The 17833-nt window shown below is 46.1% G+C and overlaps 1 protein-coding gene and 1 long non-coding RNA gene across 22 annotated transcripts in view; one reads left to right on the forward strand and one right to left on the reverse strand.

Moving 5' to 3' along the window:
• The window catches only part of LOC309872724, a 639146-nt gene that overhangs the window by 197276 nt on the left and 424037 nt on the right, over window positions 1–17833 (forward strand). The gene's annotated exons all lie outside the window — the stretch shown is intronic.
• Window positions 1–17833, reverse strand: part of PLEKHA7 (pleckstrin homology domain containing A7) — a 213842-nt gene that overhangs the window by 43919 nt on the left and 152090 nt on the right. For all 21 annotated transcript variants that reach the window (XR_014316059.1, XM_082747240.1, XM_082747234.1 and 18 more), the window contains one exon: window positions 4882–5352. Coding sequence is in view for 20 of the 21 variants with exons in the window: in XM_082747240.1 (XP_082603366.1) it covers window positions 4882–5352 (471 nt within the window). In the remaining variant the exon portion in view is untranslated. The remainder of the gene's footprint in view (window positions 1–4881; window positions 5353–17833) is intronic.

The raw sequence follows: 17833 nt of genomic DNA on the forward strand, positions 1-17833 counted from the left end.
GAAAGGCTCAAACTTCCAGCTCAGATGCAAGGAAAGTCCAACGCTTTTCCCAGCCCTGTCATCTACTTTGCAACTGACTCATCATGCTTTAGCTCGCCTGGGTGCCCCGGAGCCCCAAGCAACCAGGCCCTTGGGTGTAGTAGAGTAACACAGGCTTGTGGGCTGCCAGAAGCAGTTAGGTAGAGACATTTCAACCAACAGCTTACAACTGCATTATCAGTCACACAGTTTTTGAAAGTTCTTTCTGCGCCCCTGCCACAAACGGTTTCTCACTGGCCATGTGACCTTTTCTGATTTCTTCCTGTCCTCCTCTCCCCATACTGTGCTCCTAACCTAACTTAAAAATCCTAGCTCCACTCAGAAGAATGGGTCGTGTCTGCCCATGTAAGCCCATTAAGGCGTTCAGTGGAACCCAAATCCCCAGTGACTGAGCAAAAGACAGCAGAGATCTTAAGGTTCCAGATACTCTTTCAGTGGCTCCCAGCCTCCTTAGAAGGAGAAGTCCTCATTCCCAGCACAAACCAGACTCCTTCTAAATGAAACTCCCTCCCTCACACTCTAGTTCCCTGGTCCCCGACCCCCACCCCTGCACCCATCTCCGGTTCACTGCCTTCACAGACACTGCTTTTGTCCACCCCTTGGGCTGGAGGCTTCAGCGTTCCACCTTTGGCCCTCTGCTATGGCTCACTCTGAGCTACGGATTCTCCAGCCTGGATGCACATCAGAATCCTAGGGTGGGCAGGGAGGGGTAAAACTCCTGACCTCCAGGCTATACCACGTCTACCTACTAACCAAGCCCAAGTCAAACTGTTCAATGTCAGCTATGGCCCTCCTCACCTTCCCAGCCTCGATGAAGCAATTTACCAAGTTTCGTACCTACCCAGCCTCAACATCTGTGTATCCTACCCACCCTCCTCCGAAGACTCATCATCTTCACTGCTTCGGTTTGGGTCTTCCCCACCTCCTACCCAAGCTAGGACTACCTTATTATACTCGATCATTACCTCTTTCCAGACCCTTCTCCATCTTGACCACCTTCCGTGTGGTCACTGGAACAAGGAGTTAACCTGAAACAGTAGTTCTCGGTGCTGGACTCAATGTTAGTTCTCAGGTGGACAAACTAGGACACTTTGGAGGGCAATTTTGTAATAACCCTCATAATTAAAATGCCATATAGCCTCTGACCCGGTCGCTCCACTTCAAGGAATCTGTTCTCTAAGTACACGCGCACTCGTACGCAGAGACAATGAGGCTGGGATAGTCACTGGAGCATGGTTTGTAATAGCAAATGTTTGTAACCAACCTCACCGTCCATCAATAGTGAATGGTATAAATACCACTACAGATGCATACGATGGACTGCTCTGCTTATTTCAAATTAATGATGTATGTCTGTATGTGCTGACATGGAAAGACAGCCAGAGTACATTCAGATATTTGCATACAGACTTGCGTATATACTGATACATCAAGGGAAAAAAGCAAGCTGAAGGACAGGGTTAATTTTTCTTTAACAAGGTGGTTGGTCTTTAGGGAGTGAAAGTAGGTTTCCAAAATAAAGTAGAAGGACCCTTGTTTTTCAGTATTTATCTTTGGTATTTGGATTTATTTATTAACTTACTTTGTGAGTGGATTACTGATTATTTGGGGATACTGAGAAAAGGGAGATTTAGACATGTAGCTATGAATCTGGTGATGAAATTATAATCTGTACAAAGAAAACTAAGTAAACCACAAGCATGAAAATTATCAACATCAGAAAACAAAAAAATTGGGGTGCCTGGGTGGCTCAGTGGGTTAAGCCGCTGCCTTCGGCTCAGGTCATGATCTCAGGGTCCTGAGATCGAGTCGCGCATCGGGCTCTCTGCTCAGCGGGGAGCCTGCTTCCCTCTCTCTCTCTGCCTGCCTCTCCATCTACTTGTGATTTCTCTCTGTCAAATAAATTCATAAAATCTTAAAAAAAAAAAAAATTGTTCAACAAAGTAAATTTAATTACAGTACATTATGGCCCAGCAGTGAATATTCATATTGTCATAATAATATAAAAACTGACTAGTGATCTGTACAAAAATGATGCTATATTGTAAAGCCAGGATAAGGATAAGTGTATGTCTATTGGAAAGGCACAGCAGGGAACAAGAGACTTCAATCTTTATCTTCTAGAGTAAAATGTCTATTGATAACTAAAATTAAAAAATCAAGAAGGAGCAGTGTAAGAATCTTACTTGAGAATACAGAAATTAATTGGTAAAACTGCTGAAAGAATTGAAGGTGGCTGCCTCAAAGGGACAGAAATCAGGAATAGGGACAGATGGGGCCATACTACTTAAATCCTTAAATTACGTGCATACATTAAAAAAAAAAAAAAAAAACTTTTAAGAGTAAGAGTAAGGAATCACTAAAAACTACCATTCGCATTATGGGCAGGGCACATCAGAATCACCTGGCAGATTTCTTCACAGTACACATGAACCTGCTGTTTTGGAGCTGGCATGTAGTTAGGTCTGTCCAGGCCACAAAACCTCCCCAGGTGTCCCGATGCCTCTTTCCCGCCAATACCCTTCAGACCATCGATGACTTTCACAGGCCTCCAAGACTAAATCCAAACTCTTTAGAAAGAAATACAGGCTTATCTGAGCTAAACCCTTAGCTTTCCTATCTTCCCCTCGTTCTGATTTCTCCTGCTTTTACCTCCCCTTGCCTGCCCATATTGACTACAGTTCCTAGCACGTGTGACCTGTAAGAGAAAATAGCCAACTTATCATGGGTAGCTTCTCTCTGACCACACTGTCTCCTCTGCCAGATCCCCTTCTGCTGCTAACTCCCAAGTGCTGAGGTGCCATTAATGTGGTGACTGCTCCCAACCAGAACTCAAACCCCAACACCATGATCCATACCCAACTGTCTACCTGACATCTCCCCCTAGATAGCTAACAGGCTTCTCAAACTTACTGTCCAGGGTGCCTGGGTGGCTCAGCTGGTTAAGCAACTGCCTCCGGCTCAGGTCATGACCCCAGAGTCCCATGATCAAGTCCTACATCAGGCTCCGCTCCCAGCTCTGAGGGGAGTCTTCTCCCTCTGACCTTCTCCCCTGTAATGCTCTCTCTCACTCTCTCTCTCAAATAAATAAATAAAATCTTAAAAACAAAAACAAAAACAAAACAAAACAAACAAACAAACAAAAAAACACCTACTGTCCAAAAAGGAACACTGACTACCCCGGGTCTTCCTCCTAAGCCTTCCCTGTCTCAGCAACCACCTGGTTGTTCAAGTCAAAACTCTAGGGATCATGCTTGTTCCTCCCTTTCTCTCATCTTGAGCATCCAACTCATTAACAAGCTTTGTTGTTTCAACCTCCAAAATGGATCTCAAATCTTTCTCCTTCCACTGTTACCATCCTGGTCTACTGCAACAGCATCTTCCCTGGGCTCTTCTTCCTGAATTATTAATCAGATTACATCACTTACCTGCTTAAAACTTTCCAGTGGCTTCTCCTATTTTTTCAAAAAAATCCAAATTGTTTTACCTTGGAGTAGGAGACCTACATGATATAATGCCTGCTAGCTTTCCAACCTCATTCAGCAGTGAGGGCACTTAGAGTCACCTTCCAGGGGTGGGTCTACCTAGCCCAGCACCAAGAATAGAAGCTTCTCTCCCCTGTGTCTCTGGGAGGTAGCTTTCTGTTTTTAAGAAGACACAAAATTTGAACTGGCATTGACACCCGGTCAGTCCTAGGGTGGGAATGGGAAGGTATCTTAGCTATGCCACCAAAAGCCTTCCTTTTCCTAGTCTGTCCCACAACAATGTCTACCAATTCACCGGGGGATTTCCAGAGTAATTTCTATACTAACCATCTAAACTCACAACTGCCCACCTAGACCAGATTCAAGAGGTTACACAACCTGCATACACACAGCACACCCACACACCTGGAAAGAGGCCAAGGCTATTCCCTTAGGAGCACTTGTGCCTCCACAGCCCACAGGGGGAGTGTCTGGGCTCCACCAACAGGGACAATGTAGTATGGGTTTTAGAACACGTTTATCAGGCGGGTAAGTCTGTGGCAGACTTGGTCTGAGCTCTGGCACATCCACCGTAGCCCCTCTAGTCCCCGGGGAGCTTTCTGAAAGCACCAGAGCTTCGCTATCTCTTGTCCAGTCAGTGGCCAGTTTTAGAAGCCCAGGGATGATGAAACAATTTATTGTCTTCATAAGGAGGACAAAACACAGCGGCTTCTGGAGAAAATGGGGAAGCCGGTGACCCTGAATTTTTCACGCTCAGAAAAGTTCCCTTTTTAATCTAAAACTGTAATAAAATATAAACAGTGCTTTGCAAATAGCAAAAACTGCATGCCCCTACATAATTAAAAAACCACTTCTTGAAGGAATAGGTATGATAAAGCCTACTGTCAACAGTGCCTAAGCACTTCTCTGTGCGCCTGGAATTGAAAATGGATCCATATTTACTTTATTCTCTGCCAATATTTCCGGGATGCAGAGAAGGAGTGCAGTAAGAGGAGATCAGCGACTATCGACAGACTGACTGTCTCAAGGCACACGTGCTGGGGAACCAAGAAGCCCCCTGATGTAATCTCAGACAGGCTTGGGAGGTTCACAGACCCGGGTTTGCACTCTGGCTTTGCCTCTTACTGCCTGGCCTGGGCAGGTTCCTTCACTTCTCCAAGCCCGCGTTTCTTTGTCTATAACTTGGGGATATCACCCTCCCCTTGCAGGGTTGTTACAGGAATTTACGGAGCTAGCGGAGCTAGCGGAGGTGGAGAGTTTAAGGCCAGCATTTCTGCAGCACGTGCTGGGAAATGATAGCTCCTATTGTTATGTTATTATGCTCACAAGTAGCAGCCATCCTGAGTCCATTACTGACCTCCTGCCGTCCCCCTTCTGGGCTTTTGCCCAGTGCTCCACCTGAGCCAGGCTGCTCTTCCTCTGGCTGTGCTTTTCAGTGTTGTTCCTAGGAGGAAAGGCCCGTTGATACCCGCCGGTCCCATTCTGCTCTCCTGGGCCATACATGCCGGGCAGCACCCCGTTCTTCTCTGCCCGCTGGGGCTGTGCTTGCTGGCCTCTCAGACCACCAGGTAAGTCCCCGAACAAGGCATCCTCCTCAGCCGGCGAGTACGGGGACCTGGCCTTGCTCCTGTCCCGCTTGCTCTCCAGTGGGTCCCTCTGGGAATGGTACCGCTCTTCCTCTTGCTCCCGCCTCTCAAAGCCAAAGGAATCCTCATGACTTCGATGAGGACAATCCCTCGCATGTCCAGGTCCCACGCGGCCACACTCTCGACAGGACTCTGTGTGGTTGGCTTGGGGAACCGCCTGCCGCTCTACCTTCTCCACGTCCCTGCAATGACAGAGGCACATTTAGCCCATTCCAGACAGCCCTACAGGCAGCCAAGACTCCCTGAAGTACACGCTCTATACGTGAATTTCCTCCAGGACTTTGCATGGGCTGTTCCATCCACCTGGAATGCCTTTCACACCTAGTCCCTCATTCTTCCTGCCTAACTTCTACTCCTTCTTGCCTAACTGCTATTCCTTCTATTCTACCTGGCCTACATGTTAGTTACCTTCCCCAGGAAGCCACTCCAGTCACATATTCCCAGTCTAGATGGGGAACTTAGCTGACTCCACTCTCACATTACTCACACTGGACCATAATTGAGTTTATTCATCTAATGCCCAAGTAGACCAGGAGTTCCCTGAGGCCAGAGCCCCATCTGGCCAATTATGATACGCCCAGAACTTCTGTGCAATGACTGGTAAAGCGTAAGTACTTTATAAATACTCTTTAACAAGTAAATGATATATGTGACAATCTCATGTTTTCCTTTTTGCTCCTTGTTCAGCTGTCCGTTTGAGGCAGTTCAGCTTGGATAAAAGGCTCCTGAGCCCAGGGTCTCTCCCACTGGCATCTAGCATAGCCCAGAGGACAATTAGAGCACAATTAACATTCTCCCAATATGCTGAGCAGAGAACAGGCTCAGCAACCTCTTTATATGACTTCTTACCTAGAGCTCAAACAGGAACCCATGAGAACACAACAATCTTCTGAAGTATCACTAGTCGGATTTTAGAAATAAGGAAACTGAGGCACAGAGAAGATAAATGATTTTCCCAAGACTATAGTGCTGCAGACCCCATGTAGTTCCCACTGCCTCTCCATGTGTGCCCATGGCCTACGTACACGCAGACCTAGAAACTGCAAAGGAGAATGGGGTGGGGGTCATCAGTCAGGATGTGAACGGAGGCTGGAGGAAGAACTTCGGGGGCATCGAGTAGGGCTCCTTTTTTGTGGCCTGTCTCCTACTGTAAAACCTTTCTACCCTACCCACCTTCCTTGGGGCAGGATCCTCGTTATGTCTACATCCCCATTACTTGATAACAGGGACAGAGCAGCAGCTCCATAGGCTTTGCAGAATTTAGACTGGGGAAGAAGGAGAATGCACTCCAGCCTAGCCCAGAAAATTACCAAGGATCCTTGGCTGGGGCAGCCAGTTTCCTTGATAAAAAGGTCCTGGCCTTGATCTCCATTACTCCTCAGATGGCCAAGTGCTCCATTTCAACATGAAAGCATACAGTGAAAATGCTGCTGCATTGACATCTTTGTGGCCACACACCAGGCATTCTTACAGCAACCTAGGAACCTCAGCTACCAATAATCAAGCGCAGACTCAGGGCTGAATCAATCCAGTCTGGGAGATAGTTAAAATACCAATGTAAAGTAACAATATAACACCTAAGGAAAGCAATCACACATCTCACCGTCCACATACTCTCCTGACCATCCATGAAAATACAAAGCTCTGTTTAAAAAAAAAAAAAATTAATTTCAGCATTTCAATTTTCATTTGGGGATTATATCCCCCACTCCCAGTCCATATGGTTTGGGTGCTGCTGACTCTACTAGTCCCTGTCCAGCTGAGGCCCAGTCTCAGTGACTAGTTCAGCTAGTTGGGCTGAGGCATCACATCACCGATCCCAAGACAGGCAGAATTAGTTCTGGGGCTTTGGTTGGAGCGGGTCTTGAGCTGCTATAACTATATGGGAATCAGCTATTTGAGAATGAAACCAACAGCAAGGAAAGCAGATGGAAAGAAACAGAATCCTAAAAACTCTGAGATTTGGCCATACCTAAGCCAGATATATCCTTGGACTTTTTGGTTGTGAACCAATAAATTCTCTTTCTCACTTAAGTTAGTCTGAGTTTGGTCTCGGTTACTCTTAGCGGATGGAGTCCTGTTACATCATTTTATAATGACATATTCAGATTGTGATCTCTGAGGGCCCTTCCATTCTATAAGCTCCAGCAGTGGGAATATCTGGGAAATATTCAGGGACTATACTTTAAGAAAAAGCAATTCTTACTGTATGTTCATTAAGGGACAACTCTTTTCCAGTGTACATTATAGGTTTTAACTTTGTTGTCCTTTCTTCCTTTAATCCTCCATAACTGCATCAGTGTAACCCCAACCAGTAACCTTCAGGTTGCCTACGTTGGCCTTTATCTTCTTTACTGTTTCTCACACACGGTGGGGGGACCCCCTCCCCCAGGTGATCTGTGCTAATGCTGTTGCCTCAAGGACTAGAGCTCTGGCTGCCCTCAGGGTCACACACCAGCCAAGTCACCGAAGCTTGATAACCTGGTTACTCCAATTGCGAGATCTAAGTAACTATCCCTCTTTGTTATTTCCACCCTAACGAAATAACCAGGCTGTGAAACAACCATGCCACCTGCATAAATGACATTAGAACTTAAAGGAAAAAGGGGTTTCCTCAACTCCAGAAATCAAGGAGTGTAGGTATGATGCCTCAGCCCAACCAACCGTAATACGGATTTTCCTTTCTTTACCAATCAACCTCCATGGATTTACTGAGCAACTATCTATCCCCCCTGGGGCAGGTACTTGGAGGTATAAGAAGGTAGCAGAGAAAACAGTCCCTGCCATCAAAGCCAGACAACCCTAGAGCCTGATTTAATCATGGTAGGCACATTTACTACTAATCTCATCAAGTGATCCCAAATTGGGGAGGTTTCTAGTCTTTTCTCACCGTGGAGCTAATTTATAATTATAAATCTTAGTCTTCACTCTTTGTGGACATACAATGTATACACGCTCACATGTGCTAGTACATCCTGGTGATAAAGTTGATAGAGAATGACCAATCCTTTTGTCAGATTAACACCACCATTTACTGCAGAATAAGCCTCAAAGACAGTGGCTTAAAGCACGGTAGTCTGCTTGCCACCTGGCAGCCTTCTAGGCCCTCAAACCTGGGATTATGAACAGCTCTTGGTCTCTTGACTGCTGGGACTTTGTGCTCAAAAGATGCCTTTGTGCTCAAAATAACCCAGGCTATGGCTGTAGAAAGATAAAGGTAATGTCCTCTACTCCCCCACCTTAACTGACTTAAACAGTTAACTTACTAAGATATATGATTTAAGGAAAAATGTTTTCTGGTTTTCCCCCATTTCCCTGCATTCCCTACAATTTTAACAGCCAACTTCTCAAATCAGGAGATCTATCACAAAATAGATTTGCAACGCTCCACTTAGCACAATGGTGGGAAAGAATGAAGCACCTCTCAGCTCTCAATGACTGTATCATTCAGAGAAGTTGGCTATGCAGGGCACACATGTTTAGCTAAGGTGACACAAGCCTTTCCAATGCAGGTCACTACTATTATTGTGAGCACTGGACTCAGTGACTCTTCAAAGTCACAAGGAATTCTTGGCATTCGGTGACCACTGTTGGCCAAATGTGTCGAACCCAGTGCCGGTGAAACCCAGTTTCAAGGGTTGGTTCCACCCAATGCAAGCTGGGTGACCTTGAGTAAGTCTCTGACTTCTCTAGTTTCATGTTTCTTACCTGCAAAATGGGGATAACAACCCCTGTTTCATTGGACTGTAGTGAGAACTAAAGGAGACAGTGCACAGAAAGAGCACAGCACAGTGCCTGACACACAGCGTGCCCTCAAACACACATGCACTGACTACCCAATACCTATTCTGTTCCTCTTCCTTGACACCATACTTTCTAAGTGGCAATGTGTCCAGCAAAAAGTGACATTTCCCAACCTCCTCTGGAGCTGAGGGTGACCACGTGACTTAGATCTGGCCAAGAAGATGTTAAGATGTATACAGAAATTGCTGGGTGGGTCTTCCAGGAAAGTCTAAAAGAAGTCACACTTAGCTGGCTTAGCTAACCCTCCCCTTCTTCTGCCTGGAATTTAGATTCCAAGGTGACAATAGTACAGATAAAAGCCACCTGCTAAAACCTGGGTAGAAAGTGAGAAAGAGCCTGGATCCCTGCTAGCTTCACGGAGATACTGTACCAGCCTGGATTCGTGTTATGTGAGGAAAGGGAAACCCAGTTTGATGATGCTGTCCTAAGTTGGGTTGCTCTATTACAAGCAATCAGACACAATCCCTAACCTGTTACAAGGTTATTAGCAGAGATTGGGTCCCTCCATTTTTAGCACATTACGGCAGTCTCTGTGTCTGCTTAGAACATATTCTTTTTTTTTTTCAAAGATTTTATTTATTTATTTGATAGACAAAGGTCACAAGTAGTCAGAGAGGCAGGCAGAGAGAGAGGAGGAAGCAGACTCCCTGCTAATTAGAGAGGACAGTGTGGGGCCCGATCCCAGGACCCTGAGAGCATGACCTAAGCCAAAGGCAGAGGCTTTAACCCACTGAGCCACCCAGGCGCCCCGAACATATTCTTTAAAAAAAAAAAGATTTTATTTATTTATTTGACAGAGAGAGACACAGTGAGAGACGGAACACAAGCAGGGGGAGTGGGAGAGGGAGAAGCAGGCTTCCCGCTGAGCAGGGAACCTGATGCAGGGCTCCATCCCAGGACCTTGGGATCATGACCTGAGCCTAAGGCATGCACTTAACCAAATGAGCCACACAGTGCCCCTGCTTAGAACATATTCTTGTCTCTTCCTGCAAGTGAGAAAGCACTCACCTCAGACTGGGGATACTTTTCTCTTCTTCATTTTCTTCACAGGGAACTTAGAAGTTAACAGATCATACCATGCACGGATTATTATTTTATTCGCATCTAAACCCTTTATCCCACCAGGAAATAAGAACTACTATTTCCTTCTATCTTAATACTAAGCACATGCACACACCATACACATGAACTCTTATTCAAAGACTTGGGTGGGAAGACGAATGACAGCATGCAGGGCCTTGGTTGGACTTTGGTCCAGTGGCAGATAAAACCCTACCATCAAGATCCCACTAGAGGATCCCTTCCGACTCTCTACACCTAAATGACCAAACCAGGAATTCAAGAACCAAGGGACAGGCCACGGATATTCTTAGAGAGTTTAGTCTGAACCAGATTAGGTAGCAGAAGTCCTGCCCTGCGCAGCCTCTGTTGACAGAAGCTGAGTCCTAAGCATTGTCCCTAGTCTCAGGAGGACAGTGGGCTCAATAGTCAGAACTGACCCTAGGCACAGTCTGTAGACTTGTACAAAAAGCTGAAGAGAAAGGGGCCCAAAGTATCTTGGAAGTCTATGGCAGGTTTGGTCACTTAAATTAGTCCCTAGCATTTAAGGAAGGAAATGGCTGGAGGGAAATAGAGACAGGAGGCTGTTTCTCCTCTCCCCCAGAGTTAAATAGGGCAGTCCCCCTGGGAGTGGAGCAGATATCTGGCTCCCTTTCATAGGCTATTCTAAATTAACAATAGAGGGCTTTACCGCTCTGATGACACGCTCCCCAGTTCTCCAGGCTGTCCTCTCCACAAGAAGAGCAGGGTAAAAGATTAAATGGAACACCAGACTGCCAAGCTGAGGTGCCTCTTGCCTCAGAGAAGTAGCTACTGGCAAAGTCCCTTGTGAAATTTTAAGGATGGACACATCAGATAAAGGAGGTCTGGTCACTCCAGGTCTCCTTGCTCTAGCCAACTTCACTCACCTCCCGTCTCCCTTACAGCAGTCACAGTGGCAGGTCATTCATTTTTTTGTGGCCAATGACTAGTTGTTATTACCATATGTTGGGTTCTAATATGTGCCAGGAACTTGACAGAGACCATCTCTAATCCCTACAACAATCCTGCAAGGTCAGTACTGTCAAGCCCAGAGCGGCTGAGGGCGTTCAGTAAGCACCAGATTACCCACTACAAATGGTCTCTACTAAAGAATGGGGACAGTGGCAACAGCAGTCATCACGGAACACTCACGAAATGCAAAACCCTGAGCTAATAAACAAGTTAAATATATTACCTCCTCTTATCATTGTACAATCCTCCAAGGCTAGAGATATTATTCATCTTTCATTATAGGTAATAAAAGTGAAGCTCTAAGAGGTTAACTACCTTGCCTTGAGTCACGTAACCAGTGACATAAGCAGGATTCAAACCCCATCTGATCTGACTCCAAAGCCCTGCACCTGGTTGAAAACATCCCCTTAAATTACTTCTGCTCAGGGCCCAAGGGGCTTGTCCAACCTCAGCTGTTCCTGCTACCCTTTACTCAAAATGACCCGGTTGGGAACGCCAAATATTCAGTTCTCTGAAGACAGTGCAGATAGCCAGCACTGTATGGGCCATTTCTGAGGAGGATGAGTCCCCACATGTCAATCCCACAATAGCGGTCAGATCACTCTGAAACACCCCAAGTCCTTATTTGAACACCTAACAGGTAGAGGTTTTACAGCTGTTTTGTTCATCCATCCATCCACCCACCTGCCCAGCCAGCCAAACAGCCACGCATCCATCCATTAACTGATCGCTTACTATGTGCCATTGCTCCATTTTCAAGGAGTTTATAAACGACTAGCGTTGACAATGAGAAAGCAGGCCAACAGAACTTGAGCATGAAAGTCCTGTGCAAAAGGAAGGATAAGCTGGGGCATCTAACACTCTGAAGGGTCAGGGAAGGAGGAAATAATACCTAGGCTAAGGCCCGAAGGATGCACTGACGTTTTCCTAATAAGGCTAAGGGCTGGGGGAGCAGAGGAGCAAGGCCCAGTTGGATCCTGGGGCCTTATGAGATGGACCATGGACCTCCATCTCTCACCCAGTTCCCATCACAGCCTATTCTCCCCCTTGCTCTCTGAGATGCAGCCACCCTGTTTCTTGAATAAACCAAGCTCATTCTTGCCTCAGGGTGTTTGAAAGTGCCATTCCTTCTGCTTAAAGCCCTCTGCCTCAGCCTCATTTATCAGCTGGGCCTCTCCTCCTATCTTCCCTGACCATCCAAACAACAGTGGCTACTCTCTGCCCCCCTGTCCCTCTCATCCCATCACCATATTTTACTGCCTTCATGCATGGATCATGACAGAAAATCGTCTTGTTGTCTACATGTTTATGATCTGTCTCCACCATCCCTTCCCAAGAATGCATGGGACTTCACCTCTTTGTTTGAACACAGCTGTATTTCTCAGCATCTTTAACAGCGTCTGATGCACAATATGCTGTCAATAAAATCCTTGTAGAATAAAAGACTAAACAGATGAACACATGCACAAAGGCACCTAATTCAAGTTTAGTATGGCTGGGGCACAGAGAATGGGGAATAGCAAGACATGAGCCAAAGGTGTCATTGGGACCAGACCCATGCAGTGCTCAAAATCCCTGAGGAAACTGATTTTTACTCCAAAAGTGATTAGACTCTTAAGTTCCTCCAGTCCAGGAGGACTACAAGACAGGACTACAGTTACACAGAGACCAGAGAGGTTTGTAAAGAGTAAAGAGGTACGTTGTCTTCGAATAGGCCCTCCTGTCTGAGCTGCTTGTCAGTTTTGTGAGCTGTAAAGGCAAGCTGACCTCCTTGCTTACTGCTTTAACTTGCTGGAGAGGAAAAAACATCTTCAGACACGAGACAAAAAAACAGTCCAATGCAGGGGAGTTGGGAGGAGAGATTTCAAGACAGTCCAAAGTCCAGGAAGTGGAAGAACATGGAAATGGGGGAAAGAAATTATGAACAGAAGGAGCTAACAAGCAGGCTCTGGCAGCACTGCACAGTAGCCCTTCTGGCGTGTGGAACAGGATCTTAAGAATACGTGGATGAGGGGCACCTGGGTGATTCTGTCATGAAGCCTCTGCCTTTGGCTCAGGTCATGATCCCAGGGTCCTGGGATTGAGCCCCACATCAGGCTCCCTGCTCAGAAGGAAGCCTGCTTCTCCCACTCCCACTCCCTCTGCTTGTGTTCCCTCTCTTGCAGTCTGTCAAATAAATAAAATCTTAAAAAAAGAAGAATACATAAATGAATTTCTATCAAGAGACTCTGAAGCCCGTGTAGGAAGCAAGGGGATAAAGTCAGGAGTTGCAGCAGGGGTGCTCAGCTCTGCTCCTGGGTCAGGGGAACAAGGTGGGAAGAGGCTGGAGCAGGAAGGAGGGGAGGGGCAGGTGGAGGGATGATGGCTAGAGCTTGGGCAGAAGAGAACCACAACTCACACTGCTGTGGGATGACTACATCCCGATAAGGGAGAGAGTGCAATTTGTCCCTAGAAGACTCTTCATCAATGTGATCCAGAGGATGAACAATGAGACTGGAAGGGTGTCAAGAAAAAAGAGCCCATGACACTGTTAAACCAAACCCTATGGAGAGTAGCATATCTTTTTTTTTTTTTTTTTTTAAAGATTTTATTTATTTATTTGACAGACAGAGATCGTAAGTAGGCAGAGAGGCAGGCAGAGAGAGAGAGGAGGAAGCAGGCTCCCTGCTGAGCAGAGAGCCCGATGCGGGGCTCGATCCTAGGACCCTGGGATCATGACCTGAGCCGAAGGCAGTGGCTTAACCACTGAGCCACCCAGGCGCCCCGAGAGTAGCATATCTTAAGTAGCATATCTAAGATACCTAGGTATCTTAGGTATCTCATGAAGTAAGCACTTTATACATTCATTTTTTTAAAACACTCTATTTATTTGAAAGAGCATGTGTGCGTGAGAGAGAGAAAGCATGAGCAGAGGCAGAGGGAGAAGCAGACTCCCCACTGAGCAGGGAGCCTGATGTGGGACTCCATCCCAAGACCTGAGCCAAAGGAAGATGCTTAACAGACTGAGCCACCCAGGTGCCCCTACATTCATTTATTTAACTTAACACTTAACACTTGTAATAGCGCTGTGGACTAAGGAAAACTGAGCTTTAATAAGCACACTTAATCTGTACAAGTGACTCAGCTAGAAAGTAGTAAAGCTGGGATTCGAACCCACAGTTATCTGACCTCAGACACTAAACTCTGGGAAGAAAACGAAAGATAAAAGAAACCGATACAGGAGAAAGTGAGGGGTGAATCAGCCAGCCTGGATGTTCATTGCCTGTGCCTCCTTTATCCCATCCCGGTGAGTCATTTCCCCTTCCTGGGCCCACAGTCCCAGCATTGACTTGGGCATTCACCCCTACCTCACCCTCAGTCCCTGGGGTCTGGCTCTCAGAAGTGAAGCACATATCCGGGCTTGTGCCAGTCGGCATGGGCATTCCCTGGCCACGGACATGGTGTAGGGTTAAAATGCCATCTAAGCCTGTCTAATCAGAACGGCTCTGAAGAAGACTCTGGCTCTTTCCTGCTGGACTTTTACCCCCGGATGACAGGACTCCAGCGCTCCAGCAGCTACCTTGCCATCAGATCTAGGATCTTTCAGGGACCTCCATGTGCAGTTGAAGAATGAATCCAAACCAGAGGAGGCCAGAGCCTAGAGCCTGAGATAATGACTTCTAATATGGTCTGAGCCTTGAGCCTACCTGTTTCTAAAGCTAGACCTATCCTGAACTTTTCACTGAAGGTAACCAACGAATTGCTCCCTTTTTAAGATGAATTTAGGGGCACCTGGGTGGCTCAGTCAGTTAAGCGTCCACCTTTGGCTCAGGTCATGATCCTGGATTCCCAGGATCAAGCCCAGCATCAGGGTCCCCGCTCAGTGGGGATTCTGCTTCTCCCTCTCCCTTTGCCCCTCCCCCTGCTCATGTTCTCTCATTCACTAAGTGAATGAAATCTTGGAAAAAAAAAAAAAAAAGATAAATTTGTCTGCATTTTCTGCTACCTTAATCAGGAGTCCTACTATATATACCACATACATAAAGCATCTGTCCATATGAATAAGATCAGAAGCATCTGGGGAGAATCAAGTTAGGCAGAGACTGATACATGACCACTAGGATCCCCCACTTAACACAGATGGAGGTTTTCCACAGCAGATCACCAAACTGGAGGAGAAGGAAGATTTAGTACTGTCTGATGAATAATTCTAACTAACCAAATGTCTGAACATCTTATTCTGGGAACATAGAACATTTAATAAGTCTGGATTTGCTTAGCTAACTATTTCATCTCTAAGAAAGCTAAAGGAAAATGTTATTCTGTCTTTATTCAGACTCAGAAGGTAAAACAAGTTGGGTTTTTGGTTTGTTTGTTTGTTTTTAAGGAAGGAATCTTGGGCGAGCATGATTATGGGATTTTAAGAATTTAGTAAGGGCATAATAAGAACAAAAGTTAAAAGTTCAGAGAAAATCTAGGGACAATAGCCTGAGACCCTAAAAGGAAAGGAAGGCAGCCCAACAGATAAGGGATGGAGCCTGTCTGAAACAGACTCTGGGGATAGTTAAGTACAACATCTTCAGTTAGGAAAAATTAAAAAAAAAAAGAAAGAAAGAAAGAAAAAGCCATATCTCACCTAGCAAATTAATCCTGAATAGTTTGAGGCAGGCATCATTTTTCAATCACAGTACTCCTTCCTGTTAAGCCTGATTTCATTCTCATGGCTACCTTTGGCCCAGTGCCCTAGTCAGCCATGATGAACTGAGCAGAAATGGGACCCCACGAAAGAACCCATTTGCCATTGCTGGTCTAAAGGAGCCAGTACAATAACGGAGGCAGCTCTCGGAGCTCACGTTAGAAAAGGGCATGCACAAGAAGAGGACGGTGGGGCACGAAATCAAGCACAGATGCACAGGCACAGTGGACGGGCCCACAGGAATGGCGGCAAGAAGGGCAGAGTCTAGAAGGAGCTGAACTTCGCTTATTTAAAGCAAAGCAAAACAAAATCAAACTTTCTATTTTTCTAAGAATTAAAATGAAGGACAGGAGGGCTTTAAAAGAATACGAGACGTGGGTATCCTGCTTGGGGAAGATGATGCATATAAATAAAGCTGAATGCTTTAACTTCTGGATTTAGTTCCACATCTTCATCAAGAAGTATGATCTTCTCTGTAAAAAGGAAAACAACCTCAGTTATGAGAGACTGAAAGTCCAAGACCGGAAGGAAAATGGGAAAGGCCCCAGGCGTCAGCATCCCAGGGCCCTAAGGGAACACAGAAAAAGGCTCAAGAAACCTCTCAGGTGATTTCTGAAGAATCAAAGAGAATGGGAAAATGGCCAAAATATTAGAGACTGGCAAACAGCATCCTGATTTTCAAAAGAAGGGAAAATCAGATTCCATTCACCATAAGGCTGGACAGCCTACCACCAACCTAGAGGCTAAGCAGCATCCCTAACTGGGCAGATTTCACAGCACACAGGAAAGAAAGCACCAGAAAAAGGCAAATGGCTCAGCAGAAAATTGGGCAGAGGACAGGTACAGGCAGTTCACTGAAGGGGAAACAGAAGCCCCCAATAAACAGAAAAGATTTCCACCATCATGCAGATACACACTGAAATAACCAGATACTATTTTTTTTTTTAAGGTTTAATTTATTTATTTGACAAGAGAAGAGAGAGACAGAGAAAGAGGGAACACAAGCAGGGGGTGTGGGAGGGGGAGAAGCAGGCTTCCCACTGAGCAGGGAGCCCGATGCGGAACCCCATCCCAGGACCCTGAGATCATGGCCTGAGCCGAAAGCAGACGCTCAACCACTGAGCAACCCAGGCGTCCCTAACCAGATACTATTTATCTACACAGCAGCTCAGCAAAAAATTTAAAAGCTTGACAATATCAACTACTGGCAAAGATGTAGTGAGATGAGTACTCTTGTTAGGGGACTACACTACTTTCTTTAAAGGGCAACTTAGTATACTGATTTAAATTAGAAACACATTGTATTCTTACCCAGCAATCTGAAAGGCACACATGCAGAGGCCTGTAAAAGGCTTTTCATTACAGGACTATTTATAATGGTAAAAGTTGAGAAAAAAAATAAACCATCCAAGGCTGGGACCATTATGGTCCTATAAAATGCCATATACAACAGTCCAAAATAAAGCTGATACACACACACTGGTAAGGAAGGATTTGGGGGAGGGGGGGCGTTGACAAGCTAAAACACACCGAATAAAATCCACTTGCAGTCGCTGAAAAATCCTTCCTTTAGGTTGCTGGAGAACAACCTTTTGTTCTGAGGCCTCACTGACAGACCACAGTCAAAGGGGCCTCTAAGCAGAGCACAGTGTCCAGATAGTAAAATACAGGCCCATGCCAGAGGAGGACCAGCCAACGCACACCCTGACTTTTCCAGAGCTCTCCTACCTTCTCCGAGACCCGGACTCCACTCTTCATCTTGCACTTTCTCTCAGGGAATTACCCACAGCCAACAGACTCAGGAATCTCAAGATCCTTGAGTGTACCCTTGGTTTGACCACCTGAGGGAAGGGGTAGCTGGCTAGCCCCAGCAACATGGTGGGCAGTCTGAGGCACATTTTCAGTTTGGCAGATCTTTCTCATTTGTCTCTCTCTTGCCCAGTCTGGTGCCCCAAGACTGTCCCTCCCACCCCATAGCAGAGAAGGACAAATGAGAAACATGCACACCGGGTTCCAAGGCTCCGTATCCCAGGCAATCACCTCACCCTTCCAGGTCTTTGCATTTCTCTGCCCAATGCGGAGGACCAGATAACTTCTGGACGACCGTACCATGTAGGCATTCTCTTCCCAGA

The sequence above is a fragment of the Mustela nivalis genome, assembly GCF_964662115.1.
Source record: "Mustela nivalis genome assembly, chromosome: 9".
Classification (NCBI taxonomy): Eukaryota; Metazoa; Chordata; class Mammalia; order Carnivora; family Mustelidae; genus Mustela; species Mustela nivalis.